The sequence below is a fragment of the Leuciscus leuciscus genome (genome assembly GCF_965113295.1).
Source record: "Leuciscus leuciscus genome assembly, chromosome: 2".
In the NCBI taxonomy this organism is placed as follows: domain Eukaryota; kingdom Metazoa; phylum Chordata; class Actinopteri; order Cypriniformes; family Leuciscidae; genus Leuciscus; species Leuciscus leuciscus.
In genome coordinates this window covers 23,061,953-23,087,767 of record NC_138726.1, presented here as the reverse complement: position 1 = coordinate 23,087,767, position 25,815 = coordinate 23,061,953, and the positions used below count along the sequence as shown (strand labels likewise).

Sequence of the window (25,815 nt, the reverse complement as noted above, 5' to 3'; positions counted from 1 at the left end):
TGTGATGAAAATGCCTTGTTGATGCCAGAGGAGAATGGCCAGACTGGTTTGAGCTGATTCAAAGGCAAAGTAACACTGCTATCTAAAATTTTTGTCAGGATTTTTGGTGAATTGTATTGAATCCATTAAAAAGTAGGCTATACCCTACAATTAAAGGGTTTTAAAACTGCCCATTCCAGGCAACCAGAGAGGAAAGGAAAATGCTGACACTCTTCCTCTGAAGTCTTTTGAGTTCATCCAAATTCACAGAGACACACCTACAAGTTTACACTCATAATAATACGGACCCCCAGCGATACTTTGCTTCTTTCAACTTATTGTTTACTCAGTATGTGATTATTAACTTTTGCTAAAACGTGTGCGTGTCAAGGTCACACTTATTTTTTAAAAACTTACTAAAGCCAAAATCACATAATAACACACCTCCGACAGGCGTGAGATGGACTTGCCTCTGTTTTCAATACGTTTTTCGGGACGTTCACTAGCTGTCTCTACACCTTCACCGTTAAGAAGGACAACAGGAGTCACTCACAGCAGTCTTGTAATGATGTAACACGCTCTTAAAATCAGTTCTGCCACCTGTGCGCTTTTATATGGTGTCAGTGCGTTGAGCGCGTGACCGAGAGCAGAGCGCGCAGTCATTCGGAACTCTGACGGGATGTCAGCCGCTGCTCGTAGAAACTCGTCCAAAACCGGGAACGACGTGGGGTCCGATCCGGACAGAATTCGGACAATACGTAGAGAGCTGTCGAATGAGTACACACACAATGAACGGGATATTATTATGGAGTCTTCATTTAAAGGTAGGGGCTTGAGCAGCACGACCACCATGGTAAGAAATTAAACGAGAAAACCAAAACAAATTCTTAACAAATTTGTAATACATTCCTATATTACATTCTTATATTGTATCATACATCCCTGGATGTAAAAAAAAAAAAAAAAAAAAAAAGTGTTTCTGCTTTAGTTTGGTTTAAAGCAGATGTTGCTTTCCAAGTGCTATTCAATGAATTCTAACTGTGGTGTTTCCTAAGGTGTTTCTCTCTCTCTCTCTCTCTCTCTCTCTCTCTCTCTCTTAAAATGCTTCAAACAAAACATGTTATCTCATGAATATTGTTTTAATTAGTAGGCCGATCTTCATTTCACTAATATTGTCTGTGTCCTTCATTTCATGCTCCATCCTGTTAGTCTTTTGTAAAATAGGCTATACCTGTAACTAATCCAGGAAGTGACATCAACATTTTTGGTGGGAAAGCAACCGCACAAACACAAAATTACCAAATTACTTTATAGATTATGTGATGTTTTGTGGTAATAAAACATCAAATATCATAATTAGATGTCTTGCATGTTACCTCCATATCCCTAAAAAAGCCATATAACATAAGTTATTTATTTCCATCCTGATAGTTTCCTGTATACATAATTAGGTTAAAGTTTAAATGTAGACTTCACCACAGTATTTCTGAAAGCCGGATGTAGGCCTATAAAAAAAAAAAAAGGAACAGAAATGATCCACATCATTGTAAGGGCCAAGATTAAGGTAAAATGTGCAAATTTCTTTTCAGATTATAAGACGTCAAGAGGAAGTGTCAAAGGAACTTCAGGAGCTTCTGATGATAATATACCAACAGGTACCTCCACCTCTCCATATACAATATGGGGTTCCTTTTTAAAACTCATTTAATACACTATGGCTGATGGGAATAAATCCTGTTTATTGTGTAAATGAAACAACGTGAGTTGGCCAAAGTGCTTTCCATTAAAACAATATTCCAACAGCATAAATAGCCCAAAATACTAATATTAAACACCACACCAAACCAAATACAATTAAAATGCAAGACAACAGTAAAACAAGTTACACTCAACTACTAGCTCAACCATGAGCTAAATGCGCTCTCAACCGTGATTTAAAAACACTCAATTTAGTACAACATCTAATATCCGAAGGCAGGTTATTCCAGTGGCGGGGAATCTTTACTATGTGGATAAACTGCAGAGTTGGCAGTAATCTGTCAGTGTACTCTGATACACGTTAAATGTACTCATCCTCATGTCGTCCCAAACCTGAATGACTTACTGGAACACAAAGGAAGATATTATTCAGAAGAATTGGTAACCAAACCATTTTGCTGACCTTTGACCTCCATTGTACAGACACTGAGGCTGCGTGCGAAATCGATACTCCCCGAGTAGGTGGTATACGTTTGAGTAGGTGGTATACGTTTGAATAGGGGGAGACCGGGGAGTGTTGTAACACTGTCAGTTTGACAAGTCAAAAAAGAGCTATGGTGATGTCATCAACGTTGACACAGTTATTTGACTTGCATAATCTAGCTGTTTCTCTAGGTTAATTTGATGCTTTGCATTCATGCTAACTTTTTATGAAGTAAATATGTTTCCATCATAGTTTATGCACGTCTTCTTATCGGATAAAAACATTATCCACCCCAATTGAGCACATACGATTTTATTTGTGCACATTTGTAGAATTTATGCATTTGTATGAATCTCTGCGTTTCCATCCAGCGTTTTTGATATCCCAAGATTCACCTAAAATAGGTGGATGGCAACATAGCTACTGAACTGTTATGTGACAAATGGCAATAGTTTTTGTGCTAAATTTAAAGTCCTTAAAGAAATACAATACAATGTTTTTTGTTACTTTAAATTGTTCACTTTATTCAAAACTGATTATTCTTTGTTCTTCAATAACATTATTGCATATATTTACATTGTGTGGATCTTATTTCAGCAAATTAGTTCTCATTGTTACATCTATCCCCAGCTAGTGTCACAACCTCAGTGTGTGGGGTAGGTTGTAACAACAGAACTCTTTGTGTTTGAAATGTACTCACATAACCTGTGATTGTGTTGTACATGTCCAAGTGTATATATGTAGCTGACAAATGTGGCTACCATGTATACAATTTTGAGAGATCTAGCACAAACAACCACTGAGTTACCGATGCTCAAACAAAAGGTGTTACTTTCATCCCCGGTCTCCCCCTATAATTACTTTGCGAAAAAGTATGTTTAGTATGAATGTGTGTTTTGTGAATGTAATACGTACATGTGCCATGTTGTCATTGTCATGTGATCAGAGTCAGTTGCGTTGCTTCACTGCCATTGGCCTCATGGGATGGTAAAGCGTCCATTGGATGCACACTTCAGAGTCTCGTTAGAAGTAGCAAGTCATCCGCAATCTTTTCACCTATACTGTTTTGGAAATACTGTTAATTCGGACATTCAACTCTTTCACACATTGTTATTCGCCAGCTAGTAGGGAAATATGCGATTTCGCACGCAGCCTGAGACATTCCTCAAAATAACTGTTTATGTTTCACAGAAGAAAGAGTGGGTAAATGATGACAGAATTTGAATTGTTTGGTAATCTATCCATTTAATTGAACTCTGGCCTGCTCTGGTGACACTCCAAAAAAAAAGGTAACTTTTAGAGATCATACCTTGGACTTTAAAAAGCCCATTGACTGTCACTTATTAACCCTCTCTGTTAAACACAGCAGTGAAACAGCACATGACTATGGTAAAATTCAAAATCTAAACTGTGGATTGAACCATGAATATTGCTCTAGAAATGAACGTTTTTTTTATTATAACTGACTATAGTATAACTACACCTGGAATTTACAGCAGTATAAAGGCCAGATTGGTTTATGTCACCTTATATTGACTGACTATCCTCCTTACATCACCAGCTAAATCATTTGTCCATACACATTTACTAGAGCTGACTGAAATGTTTTCCATGTGGAGGCTGATCTGTTAGTGTTGGATGCAGTGGTAGATATAATGTTGCATGTTTCCTGTTGCAGTGTTGGCTATGCAGCTGGCTTTGGTGGAGGGGCCCGATGGACTTCCTGCCGATGAGGGCACACAGGAAGTGCTCTGCAGGAAACTTTGTGTGCTGGAAGCTGACCTCTCAGGGGTCAAGACCTTAATCTCTGTATGGGCATCCCTATTTGGAATACATCAAATATTCAAAACCTTAAATAGATACATTTAACATACTGGTTTCCCTGTCTTGCAGGAACTGTCCGCTCACTTTGTGTCCATCAACAGTGGGGAAAGGACTATATTTATCACTTTTAAAACCCTTGAAGAAATATGGAAGTTCAGCACATACCACAGAATGGGTCTGTTCTTATTTCAGTGTCTCGGATATACTGTTGTATCTTACTGTTTTTATTAATAATGGCTGTTGTTGTCCGTTCAAAGTTTGGAATTGAGATATTTGAATGTCTTTTATGTTCTTGAAAGAAGTCTCTTATGCTTACCAAGGCTACACTTATTTGATCAAAAATACATTGAAAACGTAATTATTTTGAATATTTTGAAATTATTCTTTAGTGTCACACGATACTTTAGAAATCATTCAAAAAAATATTGATGACTTCAAACAACTGACCAGTAGTGTATATTAAAGCTAAATATCTCATGACGTACAACATTTGTAATTTCCACCAGGCTTCTTGGGTCAGTGTATGGAGAATCTTCTCAGGGACCAGGAGTTCTGGTTAATCTCCCTTGATCAGCATTCAGGAATTGAGATCTCAATTAAAGAGGAGACACTAAATCTGATGTATAAAGGCTTTCTAATGCAAGAAGGTAATAAATATTGCTTATTAACACTATATTATGCTTAATATGAATGAGATTAAAGCTACCTTAGTATTTGATTACAGAAATGGATTGGCACATAGATGTATGAGTGAATTCCACTGTTACTTATAATAAAAATGTACTGTTTACTTTTGAGGGTCTTTCTTTGGATGCTGCACAGCAAATCAGATGTTTGATAGCTCTACGTCAGGTAGCGACCTTTATTTGGAGAAGGGGGATATCGCCCTGTTTGAGCCTCCATTCCTAGGGTCAGGGTGGACAGTGCTTTCACTAGCAGATGGGTCTAGAGGAACCAAGCCAAAACCAGCTCTGGAGCCAGTAATACCCTTTCATGAGTACGTGTCACCACCTGAATTTCATTTGAACTTATTGCATTAAAATCAACAGAGCACCCAGAAATAAGAACAATGAATTTTCTTTACTTCCCAAGGTGGTTTCTAAAGTCCTGCCCAGAGACTGTATTAGTGGGTGGTGGAAAGGACACTTGTGACCTTCCATTACAGATTGGTGAGAAAACATTTAAATAATTTTTCCTCATTTTGTATATACATTACCGTTCAAAATATTGGGGTCGGGTCGGTGTGTGAAAGAAGTCTTTTATGCGCACCAAAGCTGCATTTATTTGATCATAAATACAGTAAAGCACTTATATTGTGAAATAATGTGGACTGTTTTTTATTCCAGTGATGGCAAAGCTGAATTTTCAATGTTGAAAACAGTTGTGCTGCGTAATATGTTTGTGGAAACTGTGATATTTTTTTCAAGATTCTGTATGCATCTTTTCAGAATAATAGTATTCATTTATTTTCATTTCGACAACTATCATACTAAATATATAAGATACTAAAGATAACTAAAAACTAAATTGCATATGATGTACAAGATTGGCAACTGAAAGTATTGAGGTTGGACATAAAATGAACAATATCACAAAATTGCATGGAACTTGAAAATGTGACTGATTTTTATAACAGCAACCTTATTTCTTACACAAATGCACATTACATTTGTCACTTGCAATCCTTGAGGATTAAGAATAGCATAATTCTATAAGAGTAGAAAGTAGAGCAAGAAATAATAATGATTAGAAAATGATAGAGGATAAAAAAATCCAAAGGCTCTACTCAGAGATTTATTCATGTAGAAGGTTGATATATGTTACAATATATAACTCAATGGGATTTTTGAGAATTAAAACTGTAGATCTTTTCTTTTAGTAATTACATTTTTTCATAATGCGGCTTTGTCATCATCCCAGTCCACTTAACTAACTCTACCCCAATTGTAACGATATCTCTCACAGCAGTAGGCGTCTGTGAGACCACAGAGGAGTACGATGCCGAAGGGCCAGATGAACTGAGTTTCCAGGCTGGTGACCGCATCATCATCCTGGGCCTGCTGGTGGCCTGTTTTGAATGGTTTATGGGGAAATCTGAGAAAACTGGGGATATTGGACTTGTCAAAACCAACCTGGTCAAAGCAACCGGTTCATTTTGTGAGTAAGTGCTTGTGTGATTTTATGAATATTTTAAGAAGTTTGTTTTCTGTCTGACTTCGTAACACTTTATTTTGCAACTACAATGTCAACTAACACTCATTATAGCCAGTGATGGGAATAACGGCGTTATAAATAAACGGCGTTATTTTTTTCAGTAACGAGTAATCAAACTAATTAGCCTACTGCTTCCTCCATTACAACGCCGTTACCGTTACTGTCAATAAAAATGCGGCGTTACTTTAATTGAGCTCACTGAAGCGGTTTTCATCCGAGTAGGCTCTCTCTCTCAGCCATAGGAGCTGCAAAGTTTTTTCTCTGGTGAGTGAGTGTTTATGAGGCGCGGGACTCGACAAAAGCGAGGCGAATGCCGTGAGCGTGCTCGACAGTGCGCGAGAGAGACCGAGTGTGTCCGAGAACGCGCTCGACAGTGCGCGAGAGAGACCGAGTGTGTCCGAGAACGCGCTCGACAGTGCGCAGCAGAGCCAGAGACCGAATGTGTCCCGAGCATAAATACTTTTTTTATAAATAAATTACACATATCAGCATTTGAATAATCTCTGTAGCATATTGGTATCATATGCAATGTTTTAATTAGTTTATATAACATAAACTCCAAAATAACCTGTAGGGAACGTTCAAACATATTTGTTTGACTGTTGTGAGCACGTGCGGCAAACACGACTAGAATTGGGCTAACATAACCTCTGATGATGACGTTCTCTGTAGGTTATAAAAATAAACCCCCAAAAGATTATATTGTATTATTATTATTTATGTTGATACATTGTTCAGTATTATATTGAGAGCACTTTTTGTTAAACTTACTATTGTGAGGAAGAAAATACTTCAAGTAGGCTATACAGAATGTCTACCAGTTGTAAAGGTGTGTGAGTTTTATCATTTTAATTATATGCACTATGTGTATGTATATTTTTATTAGGCTACTATTTTTTATTTTTTTGGTACATTTCTTAAGAAGCATAATTTATTTTTAGACTTATTTTTTGGCCAGTTGTGGTCTGTGCAATAAATATTAAAAGTTCTAAACCATCTATTGTTTTATTGTTGCACTATAGTAATGATAATATTTTAATATTTAAGTTAATAGGTGTCTCTCACATTGTCCCACAGCAACATTAAAATAGTGTAGATTAGTGTACAATGTTTTATAATAATAAGATGTTCTATTTAGTGTCAATTTCATTCATTTAACATTTCATATTGGGGGTATCCAAGAAATTTCTTATATTTAATTAATTAATTTTTTTAAGTAACGCAATAGTTACTTTCCCTGGTAATTAGTTACTTTTGTAATGATGCAATTCAGTTACTTTTTGTGAGAAGTAACTAGTAACTATAACTAATTACTTTTTTTAAGTAATTTACCCAACACTGATTATAGCTGCATTATATATGCTAACACTTTGTTGTGATGCTCCCCCAACAATCATTCTACTGACTTAAGTTACTTTGAAACTACGTCAACTTATTCTACTCACCCAAACCCTAACACTTAACAGTCTACTAATACTCTAAGAGTTAGTTGACAAAGTTGCAGTTACTTATAGTAGCATGTCTAAAATGTGACTCATGATAACTTCATCTTGTGCTCATATCATAGATCATCTGACATATTCTTGAAAGACGAGGACAGACAAATTATTACCTTGGATCAGGACAAAATTAAAGGGGAGACTATTTCTTTATTGAAGAAAATATGCCAGAGTGATGTTGGCACAAACTACAAACTTGGTAAGTCTCACAAGTTTTTGAATCTTAACATTGATAAATTCAGTTTTATTTGCTTTTACCACAGTATCTGCTCTCTGATAAGCATTTGTAAAGGAACAAAAGGATGGCATTCCAAAGAGACCACAGAGGTAGAATTACAGGCACAAACAAAGCAACTATGACAACACAAAACACGTCAACTAAAGTCTTGTAAATATCCTGGTCGTAAGCTTTTCTTTTGTGTGGTGTAAACAGAACCTAAACCACCTCTATTGTTCCACCTTTGGGAAACTGAACTAAAGATTAGGAAACTAATATATCACTGTAAGAACTAGTGACCTATACAATAAAATGCCAAAACAAGCAACCAACACTATCAGTATTCATTGTAAATGAAAAATAGTAGTCTTGACATGGTGGATGTATTAAAAAGCTCAAAAATCAGTACAGCTGCTCGTCCAGGGAAGAATTCGTGGCGCCCTGAGACCAGAAATCGCATTTCTGGAAATGCAGTTGTTCTCCCTAATATAAAGAGAGATGAGCAGTTCATGATTCTGTTGTTTTGCTGTACATATTCAACCAATTTGATCAAAATTATGGTCTATTACCAACTACATTAACCAGAAGTCTAAATGCTATTGCATATTACAGTGGTTCCCAACCCTGGTCCTGGGGTAACCCCAACACTGCACATTTTCAATGTCTCTCTTATCTGACCAGGGTTAGGAACCACAGGCATATGATTCAAGCTGCTCACTGGAGGTCGCATTTATAGGCCACATATGTCATTGAAGCTGCCTCATTTCAGTAAAGAAACCATTACATGCAAAGTCATTAAGAAATTACAACTATTTATGCTTCACAAATAATTATAAAGCAAACAAATGTTTCGAACAGATTAAAGTCTCAAGTTAGACTTTAACTTTTCAATGCATTAACTAACATTAACAATGAGCTGTTACAGAAGTTATTATTCTTTGTTAACGTTAGTTAATAAAAACATTGTTAGTTCAGACATGTTGCAGATGCTCATGTCCGTTAAAAAAAATTTTTTGCACACATGCCTCTTAGATGGAGCATACAGCTGTGTGGTGCATTTTACCCAGTTGATGGGAAAAGTATTCTTAAAATGCAGTAATTCATAATAAATAATTATTCACGGTATTTTGAAGTGCCCACAATAACATTATTGTACATGCTCATTATCGTGATGTGCGTCCATGCAAAAGCAGCAGCCCTTCTGGCACACACAGCATCCGAATTTGCCAAATTTTCATTCACTCCCTCAAGTGAACTATATTAGTGGACTAATGTAAGGAATACTGAATGAGGGTATAGGGGGTGAATTCGCACAACCCTGGTCTTCAGGATTACTAGAAACAGGCATATTTACATAAAGTTATAGGCAGGTGACTTTGTTCAAGGTTGGAGCTAAACTTTGCAGATAATGATTTGAGAACCCCTGCTCACTGACCTGTCCTGAGGAAGCGATTTGGACACATCCCTGACAAAAGATGGCGCTGCGGTTGCATGCATGTCCACTTCTGTAAGACGCAGACATGATCAGATGTTAAAGTTTGTAATTACATCATACAAACAAATCGTTGCACATTTTGTACCATCAAAAATCTTTGCGAAGTTCTTTTGATTAAAGATTAAGTGGGCATGTGAATAAAAATAAAGATGTGCAATGATAAATCAATTACAATAAATATGGCAATAGTCCATAAAAAAAAAGTAGTAGTGTCAATTTTGATTTCATGGTGACTTTAACTCAGGTTATGGGTCAGAGTCTTACCTTCATCCCAGTCTTCATCACACACGGGTGCAGTCCAGGTGCTCACTGGGATTTGAAACTTGCTATCAGTCTTCTCACTGGCCCCTTTTAACATTGCAAAGGAGACTGAGATCAGTTCAGTATACAACTGAATGTCACATTCATTATGCATGGGGTGTGTCTGCAGGAGTCCAAAATTATGAAGCTGAAATGGTAAAACAGATCTTACCGTAGGTCTCCATAACAGAGCATCGGTCCACACAGGTTAGGATGTGATGGGACAGCTCATCTTTTCTCATCAAGTGGCGTGCATTGAATGGACATGTCCATAATTCACTGATCAATTCAGGGTGATTCTACAAATAATATTAAGACCACAGACATCTATCAGTGAATGGCCGTTTCTGATTTGAAGTCCATCAAAGTGCTTCTGTCCATGATAAAAGTGCACAGCTCTGGGGGGGTAATAAAGGCCTTCTGAAGAGAAGCGATGCGTTCATGTAAGAAAAATATCCATTATTTAAAACTTTAACGACTAAAATAAGTCGTTTCTGGCAGACGGCCGTACGCAAACTAGTTATTTTAGTGGCTAAAGTTTTAAATAATGGATATTTTTCTTACACGAACGCATCGCTTCTCTTCAGAAGGCCTTTATTAACCCCCCAGAGCTATGCACTTTTAACATGGATGGATACACTTTGATGGACTTCAAAACAGAAATGGCCATTCACTGCCATTATAAACCTTGGAAGAGCCACTGAGCCAGGACATTTTTTTGATTTTACAAGTCCGATTGTATTTGTCTGAAAGAAGAATCTCATATACACCTAGGATTGCTTGAGGGTGAATAAATCATGTAGTAATTTTCATTTTTGGGTGAACTATCCCTTTAAAGTCATCTTGTGATCCCCTTGGACATTTGCTAGCTGAGTTAGCGGTTGCAAGAAATAAACAATAACAGGTTAGTTTATTCAGCTACATTGAAATCATTGTTGTTAGATTTTAAATCGTTTTTTATATTTTTTTTAATGAACTTAATTTAACTTAAATTTCTTACCTATGTTAAAAATTTAAAGTATACGGATTACAAAAATACACAGCAAACCTACACCTAAATGGTCTACTGATATATTATTCTTATTGCTGAACATTGTGGAGATGCATAAATAAGAGTTTGGCTGTACTGTATTTGTGGAGGTTTCTGCACACACCTTCCTACATTTGATGAGATGGTAGGGGAACCGGCAGGCCCGGATCAGATGATTTGGGTCATAGGGGCACAACAGCAATTTGTCAGGGTTACAGAAATCTATGAAACAGGTACAAATGAAGGCAATTGTAAATGAATGCAAACAGATGTGTCACTGTGTGTTCGTGCGCATGTTATTGGCGCTTCATCTGCCGCGTGTCGTGTCTGCTCTGCGGTTTTACCTTGAGGTTCTTCCCATCGTGGAGCTGAAACAATCATCCCAGACTCGCCGCCTGCCTTCTTGTGTGCCTTCGACATCTCTGCCAGAGACTGCCACACTGTCCAGCTGTTGTCAATGCTAAAACACAACGTCATTATCACTAAAAGCAGACGCATACATGATGTCGCGGCCCACGGGGCTCATTGAAACAAAACTTTTGTAACCATAGTGAGAAAATAATACTTTAAAAACCTTGTTAGTGGTTCATATTCACATACAAATTACACACAGAATCCATACAGCCAGGTTCACAATAAATTTGAACTTACAAAGATGTGTCGTTTTCTTCAGCCGTGCAATCAGTTCCAGAAACTAAGCACCTGAAGTGTTTAACATAAATTCAGCCACTTGAGGCGCTAAAGAGTAACGAAATGAAGTAACAGTTACCGTGACAGGAAATATGGCTTTAAAGGGAGAGTTCACTTTGAAATTAAATTTTGGTATGTTTTAGCTTACCTCAAGGGCATCCAAGATGTAGGTGTCTTTTTTTCCGCAGTAGTTTCAATTTTGATATTTTTAGGTCAAACCGTTCTTGTCTGTCAGTCATAATGCAGGTCGATGGTCACTGTCTCAAAGAGCATGCACAGAATCCAAATTAAAACAATTCCCCATCATCCAAATGAAACAATTCTCCATCGTAAGTACACATTGATGGCCCAAGACACGAAACGAGCGGTTTGTGTGAGAAAACGAACAGTATTTATATCGTTTTTACCTCTTGAACACAGCTGCGTCCAAATGATCTGAGAGCGCGGGCGGGTATAGATATATACACTAGATGTCGCCTTGGCTACGGTTTCCAATGAACTGCAGTAGCCAAGGCGACTTCTATTGTATATATCTATACCCGCCCGCGCTCTCAGATCACTCGGACGTGGCTGTGTTCAAGAGGTAAAAACGATATAAATACTGTTCGTTTTCTCACACAAACCGCTCGTTTCGTGTCTTGGGCCATCAATGTGTACTTACGATGGAGAATTGTTTCATTTGGATGATGGGGAATTGTTTTAATTTGGACTCTGTGCATGCTCTTTGAGACAGTGACCATCGACCTGCATTATATGACTGACAGACAAGAACGGTTTGACCTAAAAATATCAAAATTGAAACTACTGCGGAAAAAAAGACACCTACATCTTGGATGCCCTTGAGGTAAGCTAAAACATCCCAAAATTTTATTTCAAAGTGAACTATCCCTTTAAATGTCCATTTCTCTCTTAATCTGTCCCCTTTAACAAATATTTGCTTTACATACTACAGATCTGGCGAAAGAAATTTCGGGACCAGTTCAAAGTAAGTCCATCCATCCATCCGTTTTTTTATTTTTTTATTAAAGGGATAGTTCATAATTTTGTCAACATTTAATCACCCTCTTGTTGTTCCAAATCTATTTGAGTTTCTTTCTTCTGTTGAATACAAAAGAAGATATTTTTTAAGAATGTTGTTTACCAGAGTTGACTTCCATTTAATTTTTTTTCCCTACTATCGAAGTCAATGGGTGCCGTCAAGGCGTCAACTCTCTGGTTACCAAAATTCTTTTAAAATCTTCTTTTGTGTTCAACAGAAGAAACTCATACTGGTTTGAAACAACTTGAGGGTGAGTAAATGACAACATTTTCAGTTTTGGGTGAACTATCCCTTAAATATGGGCTAAACAAAATAAGGATCTGTTTAATTTTATTTAAAAATATATAATTTTATTCTTTATCTTCAGACAAGACTCAAGAAGTGAACAATCTAAAACAGAAAGTCAACCACATTTTGAGTGAGGTCGATGAGACTCAAAGAAAGGACGATTCATCAGTCAGCATCAAGCACCAGATAGAGATAGAAACTAATGATACAGAGGAATCCCAGGAACCCCCCCGTTTTTCTGTCTGCTCCGAGCAGGACAGCACCAGTCCAGATGGACATCACGCTCTGCTCTCATTCTTGAGCAGTCGTGACCACCAGCCTGTGTTCATGCTCCTGTACAGCGCTTACCCAGAATTCCTCATCTCACATTTCGAGGGTCACTCTGATGAGGAGGATATAGTGGCGTATTTAGGCGTAGCCCGAGAATTGGCACGAAAGAAGCATGTCTGGTGGGCGCAGAGCCGAATCTGTTTTCTTCTCGGACAGCTTTGTGCAGGGAGGTCAAAGTTCTCTCAAGCTCGGGTTTATTATGAGGAAGCCTTGAATGTACCCAGGGATTGTTTCACAGACATGTTTCTGCTTTCCGCCATTTACTCCAACCTGGCACTCATCTACCTAACACAGAAGAACCATGACAAATTTTTCATTTTGTCAGAGCGCTTGTCTGCTTTATTGATGGCTGTCCCTGATTGTTTGTTTGGCTGTGAGGACCCTGAGGTATTGAAGTATGTACTAAAAAAGGCCATCCTGGCCAAGAATCAGCCTGCCGAGGCCCGAGCCTGCTTCATCCTGGCAAAGCTCCACCTGAAGCTTAAAGACAGCATGAGTGCAATCCCGTTCATCGAAAGGCTTTTGATCCTTGCTGACGACGTTCCTGAAGCATATGATGAGACAGTAAGCCATGTTTTCCTGGTGTTAGCACGACTCTACAGCGACCAGAGTCTGCCACGTTTGGCTGAAAGCTGCGCACGGCGAGCATCACTTCAGGTCAGTGCTACTTGATAGTGTTTTCAGAGAGGACTCTAAATATATATTATTGAATGTATATATATATTTATTAAATATATATATATATATATATATATATATTTAAATTAATTAAAGGAAATGTTTTATATATATATATATATATTATATATATATATATATTATATATAATTATATATAATAATATAATTAAATTAAATCCAAAGCTAATTAATTAATAATTAAATTAAAGTTTATTCAATTGAAAAATGATATAAATAAGTAAATAATTCAAAGTAAATTAAATACATTTTTAACTAAACTAAATAATTAACACAATTTATCCGATCACAGGTAGGAGCCATCGTGTCACAGAGAAAAACATTTAAATTTAAAAATTTATAAAAATTAATTTGAATAAAAAAAACAAATTATTACATTTTATTTAATTCAATTAAATAATTAAACATATGTTGATTAATACAATTATTAAAGTTTATTTAATAAATTAACATTTAATTTGAAAATTTATCAAAAAAGTAAATAATAAATTAATAATAAAATTCATTGATTTGTGCATTAATCCATTCTCTCTCACAGGTAGAAGGCACTGTTTCACAGTGTAAATTAATTGAATAAAAAAGAATTTAATATAAAAAACAAACAAACAATGTAATACATTTTAATTAAGTTTAATTAAATAGTTAATTAATACAACAAAAAGTGCATTAAAATAAATGGAGTAAAATTTTATCAATTAATCAAATTAAATAAATTGATTTGTGCATTTATCCATTCTCTTTCACAGGTAGGAGCCACCGCTTCACACTGTCTTTGTGGTGTCTCTCTGTTGATGGAAAACGCATCAGAGCTGTATGGGGTGGACATCCCAACACAAGTGGCTCCGTACCTGACCCGTGCCGCTGCTTTAGTGTCCCCCGGCCAAGAGCCTGCGATGGGTTATGTCCACGCTCTGTGTTTGTCCTGGCTCTTCCATAGACACAGCATGCCTGATAAAGCTGTTCGTTACATGCTAACCGTCCTCGACCACAGCAGCATGTCCAGCGTTGGCCAGTCAGACACTACTGCTGCCCTCATTTGGATGGCGTGGCTGTACATCTGCAACCAGCAACCCGGCACCGCTCTGGAAGTGCTGGATGCTGTCCTGTCATCACTCCCAGAGCACTGTACAACACAACTGGAAGGTGTGGTTTACAACATGCGGGCCATTTCATACAGACATTCAGCGGACATCCGACAGGCAGCTGAGAGTTACCGGGCTGCAATCGAGATATGCGAGGAGTTTGAGGACAGACACAACTGGGCCATAGCGTTGGCCAACTGTGGATTCATGTGTTTGCAAATCAAGGCAAAAAGATTGGCAGGAGAATACCTCACTCAATCAGTGGAGCTGTTCTCTGAGCTTGAGGATGAAGGGCATGAACTCAGTTTTATTTCAGTGCTTCTTGAGTTAGGGACACACCTTATTTCCCAGGGAAAACATGAGAATGGGAAGATCTACTACGAATGGGCCCTGCTGACCGCCATGCACATCGATCACATGGATAGTAAGTGTTTATCATAGCTGTATTAGTGTTAGTGAAACCTAAGGACATCTAGAACATCTTGACGTAAGAATTTCTCCATAGTGAGATATTAGAGTTGAATTTTTGTTTCTGATTGTACAGTATTTAAAGTCAACATGAAATCACAACCTACTCTATTTACTTTCTTAAAGCAATAGGCTAGATTACCCAGAAAATTCTATAATCATTTACACACCTAAAACACACACATTACACACATTCATTAATCTTCAAAGCACAAATTAAGATGTTTTTAATGAAACCTAAAAGACTTGAGAGAAAAAGTCCATTCCATCTAAACTTTGATGCTTCAAAAAGTTCATAAAGACTTTGTAAATGTAATCCATAAGATTCAAATGTATTAATTCAAGTCTTCTGAAAAGACACAATGACTTTATGATGAACAGATGTAATTTGTGACCCTGGACCCTGAGATTTATACATTATCTGAAAGCTGAAAGCTTTCCATTGATGTATGGTTTGTTAGGATAGGACAATATTTGGCCGAGATACAACTATTTCAAAATCTGGAATCTGAGGGTGCAAAAAGATCTAAACATTGAGAAAATCACCTTTAAAGTTGTCCATTTATGTTCGCGATTGTGCTGCATTCACTCACAAAAATAAATGTTTTATATATTTACGGTAGGATATTTACAAAATATCTTCATGGAACATGATCTTTACTTAATATCCTAATGATTTTTGGCATATAAGAAAAATGTATTGTTGGCTATTGCCACAAATATACCCGTGCTACTTGTGACTGGTTTTGTGATCCAGGGTCACATATAAACATTGATCAACGCACATAATATATGGTCAACAGAAGCTCAATTGTACTTGCTTGATGTGCGAGAATAAACCTTATTGGTTCTTACGGTAGCTCCAAAATGCTTGCGTCCCACACCTCATTGGTTCTTGCACGTCAAGCAAGCACGTTTGAGCTGCTGTTCGCCATATCCACCTTATTCCTACGCCCCATGATGCTTTGTGCGAATTATGGGTGTAACTTCCGTTAAGCTGTAAACAATCAGTGAAACGCTCGCCCTATGAACGCAGTACGTAAAAAAAAAGTGTCACAATGAGTTGACATTATTCTACTCACCCTGCAACCATCGAACATTAAAAGGAAATTTAAAAGTGTAAAAGCATCAGCAAGGTATTTCAACAGATCAAATAACCCCAAAAGTGCGAGTCTTTGGTTAATCACTGTAGTTATATATATCTGTATTATGTAACTTATGTTGCCTTAATCAAAAATGTTCATTAACTTCAGCATTACGTGATACTATTTCAAAGTGATTTCTGTCATTTTGACTGATAATAAATTGCATTTACCTGTGAAAACAAACCTGGAAAGAGACGTGAGGATTTGAGGAGAATAACGAGAGATTCTTCGTGCATTCCAGTATCGTAAATTAAGTTCGGGAGAACAGATCACAAATGTGCAGTATATGTGGTCCTTTTTCATACGTTTACAGCAGATTGCAAAGGGAAAAAATTAATTAATCACGAGGAAAATAAAGCAGCGACTGAAAAGAGCTCTTGCCATAGATATTCTTGTTATAACATGTCACGTTAAAATACCAAGTATAACGTTATTCTCATGATGTTTGAAAATAAATCATGAAGGAAAATTGACAGCTCATCCAGTCAAACTGACGGATCAGCTTAATTTGTAGGGCAACCTTATGATTTTAAATGATTCGCTTCAGCCTTTTTGAATGGAAGTTCCCCAAACCAGAAGTGCCACCCATAATTCAAAACGCAGTAAGGTCGTCAGGAATTCGGTGGATATGATGTGCTTAATGTAGTATGTACGTTGATCAGTGTTTATTCAGTATGTGAGTAAAAAGTTATTGTGTCTCTTGGACTAAAGTCTTGGATTATGTCTGCTAGATTCATATGGATTACATTTTTCATACATTTATTTTACCAACTTATTGAAGAGTCAGTGTTTGATGTTATGGACTTACAATAGAGGGACAGAAATCTCTCAGGTTTAATTAAAATCATCTTCATTTGTTTTGTTTTTAAGCAACATTTGCATTTCATTATATAGACAGAAACTTATTTTCATATGGAAAACATTTGCTAACAATGGGAATTTGCATTCAGAGTTTACACCTTTTAAGGGCAGGATGCCATTTGCCTGGAAGACCCACCCTCCTTTGTGTGCAAGTTATCTCTAAAAACTTTATTACCTTTTGTTTGACATCTTTGGGAATGAGACCTTTGTTCCAGTCGCACTGAGACATTTCAAATGATACCAAACATGTGTAATACTGTATGATAATTATTCACATTTAAACCATATAGATTTTTGGGTGAATTTCAGGTGATCTCAGCATGATAGAAAGAGGGAACGGAGGAATGGGGGGTCAAGGGAAAAAGATGTAGATTAGGATTGCTTAGGGGAGACTTGCGTCTCGAATGATGGTGCTAGTTTCACAAGAGAGAGTTCAAATGTTAATTTCCAGAAAGATCCTTTGTCTTCTCAGGGAGTGGTCGTTCCTCAAGTAGACTGCGCGGCATTTTCTAATTTCTCAAGTCTTACAAAAGTGTATTGTATACTAGAATTTTTGGATGGTATATTATCAGGTGTGCTGGTCACCAGACTTATACCTTCATGCCTCAAAATTATATTCTTATTTGCTTGACAACAGGCCAGCTGCAAGCCACACGTCACCTGTGTCAGCTATACGAAGAGGTGTGTCCAGACGAAACCCAGTGTATCATCTACAACAAGCACCAGCTGGACCTTCTCCGGCGGATAGGAGACAAGAGCTTAGAGGGAGAGATACTGGAGAAGATCAGCCAGCTGTACCTGAACCTGGCCACTGAGAAGTGAGACCTGCCCATGACAGCATTTAAGAAAAATTGACTGTAATTGCAATACAATAAAGGGACAGTTCATGTAAAATTCTAAATTCAGTCATAATTTATTTAACTTCATGTCAGTCCATTGGCTTTCTTTCTTCTGTGGAACATACTTTTTTTAATTTTTTTATGTCATCACAATGAAAGTCAATGGTCACCAAAACTGCAACATTCATTCTTCAAAATATCTTCTTTTGTGTTCTTCAGCAGAAAGAATACAGGTTTGGAATGACATGAGGGTGTGTATGGTGAAATTATTTAAAGTTTTGGGTAAACTCTCATTTTAATGTTTAAATTTTTCAAATATAATAAAGTGGTTTAGCCCTAAGTTCTTTCAGTAATAATGAGTTGCCGGCAGTAAGACATCACATATTATTAAAAAAGACTGCAGACAGCCTTGCTAAAATTCTTGGTCATGTCGTCTCACAGATCCAACAGAGCTGCTTTAGATTACACCAAGCAGAGCCTGGGCATCTTCATCGACTTGGGCAGGAAACGTAAGGAGGCTCATGCCTGGCTACAGTCTGGGAAGATTTACCACATCCTCCAACAGACGGAGCTAGTGGACCTCTACGTGCAGGTGACCGGCAACTGCCTTCATTCAGCGCTCATTCCCTGCATTCTTTGGAGTTACTGTGATTGGAACTACTGTATATGTGGGGGCATATTAAACATAAACTCAAATTCAGAATCTAAATCAAATTTAAATAGGATTAAGTGTATACATCTTTGTATACATCTTATTTGTCTGTATGCATTGTCTGACAGTCTTACAAAAAGGTTAAGAGATATAATGGTGAACACAAATTACTACCAAGCGCCAAGAATACACATCAGAGTGTGCAGACAGAACAGTGTCATTTTAATATGATTTATGATTGTAGTATTATTCATATTTTGACCTTTTTTTTTTTTTGTGCCATTTTGTCAAATTAGTTTTTGTTGAATTATTTCTATTTAGCTTGAATTTACTTTTATTTCAGGTTTAGATTTAGTCATTTTCATACTTTAACAAACTGAATTATTTTATAAGACAATGTTTTCTTCGAGTTTGTTTCAACAACATTTATATTTTATTTCGTTTTATGTTAAGTTAACAATAACAACACTGGTGCAGAGCTTTGGCTACTTGAAGAAGCTAAAATATTTTGATTTGTTTAGCATTTTTGGTCTCTACATAATTCCCATACTTCTATTGTTTTGTTTTGTTTTTTTCCCCCCATAATTTTTATGACTTAAATGTGGAAAATAGTAATAATATGGACTGTGTGTGTGTGTACCTCCTTAACTATATTTTGGGGACAAATTTGTACTCAGAAGTAACCAAAACCTGACAAAATTTCAAAAAACCTCCCTTTAGGGACGTCTTCATTTGTAAATTTGGTATAAAAATAAAGTAATAAAAGTTTTTTTTTAAATGTGTTAAAGATGGGTAGGTTTAGGGGTATGGTTAGTGGAAGGGGAGACAATATACAGTTTGTACAGTATAAAAACCATTACGTCTATGGAATGTCCCCATTTAGATGTAGCTAAGTAAACGTGTGTGTGTGTGTGTGTGTGTGTGTGTGTGTGTGTGTGTGTGAGCAATTTGACTTCATGCCATCTCAAAGTTCCATTTCCTATGATAATGGTAACTGGAAAATTGCCTTCCTCAATGTAACAGGTAGCCCAGGACATAGCCTTGAGCACAGGAGACACACTCTTCGCCCTGGAGATGTTGGAGGCAGCAGGGGATGTTTTCTTCAACAGTTCACAGGACAGAGAGAAAGCCATCTGTTTTTACAGGGTAGGTCATGCACACATTGTTGAGGAAGAGGGAGGTCTTTCGCACTGTGTTGTTATTGCTCTCTGTGAATGTCAGGCCCCTGTAATTTCCTTTTACTTTATTGCAGTATTTTTTTTATTAGAAAACATTCATCACAATCATAATCCTTCACTGTGTTTATGCTAAGAATGTGTATCTGTTTTTAAGGACCGAGCCCTTCCCATCGCAGTGAAGACGAGCAGTGTGCGCTCTCAGCTTCGGCTGTGTAACAAGCTTTCAGAGCTTCTTCTGCAGCTGGGACAGTGTTCAGAGGCCATTGAGTGCACTCAAACTGCATTAGACATTAGCGTGAGTCTGGGTAGGTGAACACATATGCTCTGCACAACCTTCTTTTTTTTTAATGATCAATACTTTTATTCAGAATGATTGTGGCTTCCTGCCTGTCTGTTTTTTAATAATACAGCACACATGGTAACCCAGACAGCAACATAGTGTCAGCCCAGATCCGGCCCACATCTGGGCCGTGTGGAATCCATAGCCGTGTTTCCACTGTCAGGCTAGTGCGAGCCAGGGCTTTAACCGGGCCGCGCCGGGCTAATCCAGTAGCATTGTCATTGGGCCAAAAATCTGCTGCGTTTCCACTGTCGGGCCAGAAGCTCCACAGCGCTTCGCTAAAGCCCATAACACGCCTCTCTGGAACAACGTCACACTCACCCATCATTTCACCAACAAATGGAAGTTTTATCAGAAAACTAATCAGAAAGAAATCACTGGAAACAGCGTGATCGCAAAACAAACATGAGAAAAGCGACGTTTACTTGAATATTTAAAACCCAAGAATCGTATCACATATTTATAATAAAAAGTGATACATTGTTCAAAATTAATTAATTTGTGTCAAAATTGCACATTAGTCACACAAAAATAAAGTGGTTTACCATTAGGTCTATTTCACAAAAGAAAGAGGACACACTTACTTATTCAGTCGAGGCTGTTTCTGTTTATTTAGTAGTTACAGGACATATTTACATCACATTTAGAAAGAATAATAATTTCTACTAATATGCCACCAAAAATACGACCTGAGGAGCTTTATATTTTATATACTACTTTACTACAGTTATATTTTCAGTCAGAGAAACAGAGGAAGCTCCCTAAAAGAAAGTTGCTTTATTTTACGATAGTCCGGTATAAAGAGACGAGACGTAGGCTACTGTCACATTGAAAACATGTTTGGGCCGAACTCCGAGCTCGGAGCCCTCCCCTCGGACAGCACGCCAAATACGCATTCAACTTTACTCCCTCTAATTGTGTGAACTCGTGAACTATGGTAATGGTTAGCGTGCATAGTCTTTTGCATCTTATACGGTGATCAGAATCCACATCAGATCACAAACAGAAGGCATTCAAACATGAAAGTGAGTTTTGAGGTCAATTATTTTAAAAGTATTTAATGCTGACAGAATCATCCGGCGCTGCCGTCTCCCGACTCCGAAACCCCGAACCTCTGTTCGTAACCACTCCTCTAGCCCGAACTGGCCCGCTTTGGACCAAGGTATTCGACGTGCCAGAAAACCCTGGCCGTTGGCCCCGAGTAAGCCCCGATCAAGCCCTGGAAGTGACAGTGGAAACGCGACTGGCCCTGGCACGCACTAGCACGCCCGGCTCTGGCCCGACACTGGAAACGCGGCTGTACCAGATGTGGCCCGGATCTGGGCCGACTTTTGTTGCTGTCTGGGAAACTCATGTTCACAACAGTTAACAGCCAAAAACTTTAGGAGAGACAAATAACAGTCTTTTTCGTTCGTCTGTGTATTTTCTTACAGCTGACCATTTAAATGAACGCGTGGCATTCCATCGCCTCGCCACATTGTACCATTGTGTGGGTCAGTTTGAAATGGCAGAGCACCACTTTCTGAAAGCCCTGTCCCTGTGTCCCTCACCCCTGCAGTATGACGAGGAAGCCCTGTACTATGTCAGGGTTTACCAAACACTTGGAGACATCATCTTCTATGATGTAAAGGTAAGCTATGGACATCTGCCATTGGTTTGATAAACAGTTAGTCCCTCTCCAAAACTCACGCCATTTCCTGAAGAACGACGTAACTCGCTACTTAACTGCAATTGTACGAGGAATCGTTGGAGAAGCTAACTAGCTGTTTCCTGAAAGCGTGGGAACTTTGTCGCACAGCCGTCGTTTGAGCCACGTTGGAAGTGTTGTTAGTGATGTCACGCAGGTGGTGAATGCTGACTACTGCTGATTCATCAGTACAAGATCAAATTTATGTCAGATTGTTGCTATAAATAATGAATGCAGTATATGAGGAATACTTTTTCTGTTGTTTTGCTTTATTTACAGATGTTGAATTAAATCACGTTTCCTCTTATGTCATACTACGACGTACTATGACGTCCCCAGCATACGGCGCTTATTTTTTGCACAAATTAAAAGAAGTATAGTGAAATTTGCTTCTAAACTATGCTATGCTTCTAACCACAGGTCCAGGGCTGTAGGTCCAACCACAGAAATGTGCAATGCTGTTTGCAATGTTCGTTGGAACTATGGTTTCGGGAAACACTGAATTGTTGAACTATGTAACAACCAAACTTGCTATCATAGTTGGTTAATGATGCTTTTGGGAAACACACCCCTGCTTCAAACAAGCAGTGAAATATTTTGAAACCACAATAGAGTAACAGTATTTACACTTTTCTGGGAAATCAGTGTACTTAGTTACTTATTTAGTCGCTTACTTCGTTGTCTCTACATATTAAGTTGGAACAGGAGATAGTATTTTTTTTTAAAATACACATTACTTTAATTCCAGATTTGCAGTAAATCTGAAATAAACCAGAAGATGGCAGTCTAAGTACATACTGAATAAAAAATGTTTTATTCACATCCACTCGAAATAGAAAATATAAGTGTACTCCTATTCAGAATGCAAATATATTTTTTAAATATATAAAGCACATTGTATATCCAGGCATTTCATCAGCTAAGGACAAAATCTCATTCAGTATGACAATAATAATAAAAACAACAACAATAAATAATAATAGTAATAATAATTATTAGTAGTAGTATTATTATATTAATTATTATTATTCAAAATAATGTTTTTTATTCTATTATTATTTGAATAAAATTAAATAAATCAATAAAGAAATATATTACCCTTGCATTAATATATGTACTGTAAAATAAAATAAAAAAACAAGTAATTAATGAATAGTATATTTACAGAACAACAGCTAAATTAAAAACTACTTAAATACTAATATTTCTGGATATTTTCATTTCTTTGCTTTCAAATGTTTCACAATTTTGGTGGAAAGCATTTTGACGTTTAGGTTTCGCTTTTGTTGACAACAGATTTATAAATTATTCTCATTACAAATTTGGTGAGATGGTTGTCCTAAGTTTCGTTTTCAAATGCGCATTATAAACACCCCAAAAAACCTCATGTGGAGCATCATTAACTGCAGACTGAGCTGCTCTGAGACACTGAAAACACCAGGTTGTGAGCCGCTCACATGTAAATGAACACAGTGCTGCGCTTCTATCCGAACCGTTCTATAAATACTCGCCAACTCTTCTGGCACTTAGCAAGTTTTCATTTTGACACAGCAGCTGCTAGATGCAGAGATGCATGAAATTGAAATGTTTTTGAAAAAGCAGCTTCTTTTAAATTCCTCAGATATACACAATTCACATGGGTCATATTTCAGAAAAACTGTAGAACCTTCTCTCTCTCTGAATCCCAGGACCCATTTGACGCCGCTGGCTATTATCACTTGGCCCTGGCTGCTGCTATGGATCTGGGCAACAAGAGATCTCAGCTAGAGCTGTGCACTCGATTGGCCACTATCTACCACAACTTTCTCATGGACCGTGAACTCTCGCTGTTCTTCTACCAGCGAGCTCGAGCTTTCGCTAATGACCTCCACATTCGCCGTATCAACCTGGCTCCAGACTACAGTTTCAGGACCACAGCCCAGTACAAAAACACTATAACTGGGGCAACAAGATAGAACTGGACTCTGATGGGATATGACACTTCCACTGCATGTTTTGATTTGACTCGTGTGTGAATTTTCTCTGTTTACTTTTATTCGCCGGATGTTATGTGTATTAGTTGATTTATTTACGGAATGTCTGACTCATATAACATGATTTGTCCAGCAAGTGTTTACTGGAGTGTAAGCAATGCAACCTTCAGGCACTGTTTGGTTTGCATTAATTCTTAAATGTTTTGGGACTAAAAAGACTTTAACGTGGTCTACTTGGCACGAAATCCCATGATGGATAACCTTTTTTTTCTTGTTCTCTAAAATTTATAATGATGATAATCTGAAGATTTTATTGTGCCTGGTTTTCCATTCTTTAAAAATGGTATTACTTTTGGTTGACATGTGGAAGTGATGTCAGTGAACACGTTTTTACCTCAACAAAGTTCTGTTTGTACTAAGTGCAGAAAAGACCAGGCGTTGTAGTTTTAAATAACCATGTTCATGCCTGGTGAAACACATGAGTTGGTTCAAATCCTCCCAGTTCAGTGAAAACAAACCCACTGGCACTGTTGGGTCTAGTGCCTTGGCGGCATTCAAATGTATGTGCCAAAAAGCAGCCTGATCTTTTATCGTGCAATTTAAACGCGAAAATGAGTTTTTACGTGCATATGAGACGCAGTTTTCGCGTGCATATGATACGCACTTTATTGCGTGTAATACACACGCACCCCACACTAATCCTAACCAAACGTATAATGCACACACACGTACCTACACCACTAATAAACCTACCCTAAACCTACCCATGCGTATCATATGCACGTAAAAACTCATGTTCGCGTATAAATTGCACATTTAACACAATGCGTGCTAGAGACGCATTTAGTGTGACCGGGTTTCAAAAAGAGACCATGTTGGCACTGATCATCAATAAAATTGGATTTAATACTGAATTTAATTGCTTAACAATATGAAGTTGCAAGCTTTCTTTGAATGGCGAAAACAAACCTTGAATAGGCTACAAGTGAGCACTTTTGTTTTGTTTTTTATCCTAAAAATAAATTGTTTATAGCAACCCATTTCGGATCAATTAAGAATGACAATCAGGGAACTAAGACTAAGTACACTGGATTTGGCACGAGCTGAGATGATGATGTTTTTAATTCATGATCTTTACAGATATCGGATCTTTACAGTCCTTTGTGGGAAAATACTTACTCTTTACTTTTAAAAAGAGCTTATTAAGGAAAAATATATTTTAAAAGAATGTAGGCTACTAAGTGTGAACTGAACGTAATGTAATGTTTTCAGACACTGAATGAATAATAAATGAATTGTTAATGAATGAATACAAATAAAAATGTATTATAATTTAAATTTATTTTAAATGTGCTTAGAGTGCTTTTTTGAACAACTTAAGTGGGACTTAAGTAAATGTTTCTTTGTCATTTCATAACAATGTTACTGTATAAGTTGTAGGCTACTGCCGAATGTTCTGACAAGTATGGTAAACTAAAATATGCTTTAATGTCATTTCTATTAAAACGTATGTCATGTATTCCTATTTTGTAATTGCACATTTGTAGTTCGTTGCAATTTAGTGGGCCTAGTAACGTTAAAAACATGCAAGTCCATTTTTTTTTTTTTTTTTAATAACTTTTTAGTGTATAAATGTTGCATTTTTAACAAGTGTAGGCTACATTCAATACATTTAAGTGGGGTTATTTTTCACAAGGGGTGATTCGGACAACGCACTGTCTGATAGAACCGAGATGGCAGAAATGAAACGTAGCTGGAAATATATTTACTATCGTTTGACACTTTTTTTCACATAAGCACGTTAA

At 37.3% G+C, this 25,815-nt stretch overlaps 2 protein-coding genes across 3 annotated transcripts; one reads left to right on the top strand and one right to left on the bottom strand.

Moving 5' to 3' along the window:
• The first annotated feature begins 268 nt into the window (after positions 1–268).
• Positions 269–25,352, top strand: sh3tc1 (SH3 domain and tetratricopeptide repeats 1). The gene is made up of 18 exons (XM_082151533.1): positions 269–803; positions 1,569–1,634; positions 3,840–3,970; positions 4,055–4,160; positions 4,492–4,632; positions 4,784–4,982; positions 5,078–5,154; positions 5,951–6,146; positions 7,767–7,897; positions 12,383–12,415; positions 12,837–13,744; positions 14,532–15,291; positions 17,979–18,159; positions 18,622–18,772; positions 19,856–19,978; positions 20,165–20,315; positions 21,784–21,980; positions 23,726–25,352. The coding sequence occupies exons 1-18, from the start codon at positions 659–661 to the stop codon at positions 23,990–23,992; spliced, it is 3,963 nt and encodes a 1,320-aa protein (XP_082007659.1). The 5' UTR covers positions 269–658; the 3' UTR covers positions 23,993–25,352.
• LOC309486029 (gametocyte-specific factor 1) lies at positions 8,059–11,540 on the bottom strand. Of its 2 annotated transcripts, XM_082153103.1 has the most exons (7): positions 11,392–11,540; positions 11,085–11,200; positions 10,865–10,962; positions 9,883–10,009; positions 9,675–9,758; positions 9,351–9,420; positions 8,059–8,398 (listed from the first exon to the last, which is right to left on the bottom strand). In XM_082153103.1, the coding sequence occupies exons 2-7, from the start codon at positions 11,158–11,160 to the stop codon at positions 8,311–8,313; spliced, it is 543 nt and encodes a 180-aa protein (XP_082009229.1). In that variant the 5' UTR covers positions 11,161–11,200; positions 11,392–11,540; the 3' UTR covers positions 8,059–8,310. The 2 variants fall into 2 exon arrangements, with proteins under 2 accessions (XP_082009229.1, XP_082009228.1); XM_082153102.1 differs by having other exon boundaries at positions 11,085–11,540.
• Positions 25,353–25,815: the final 463 nt, after the last annotated feature.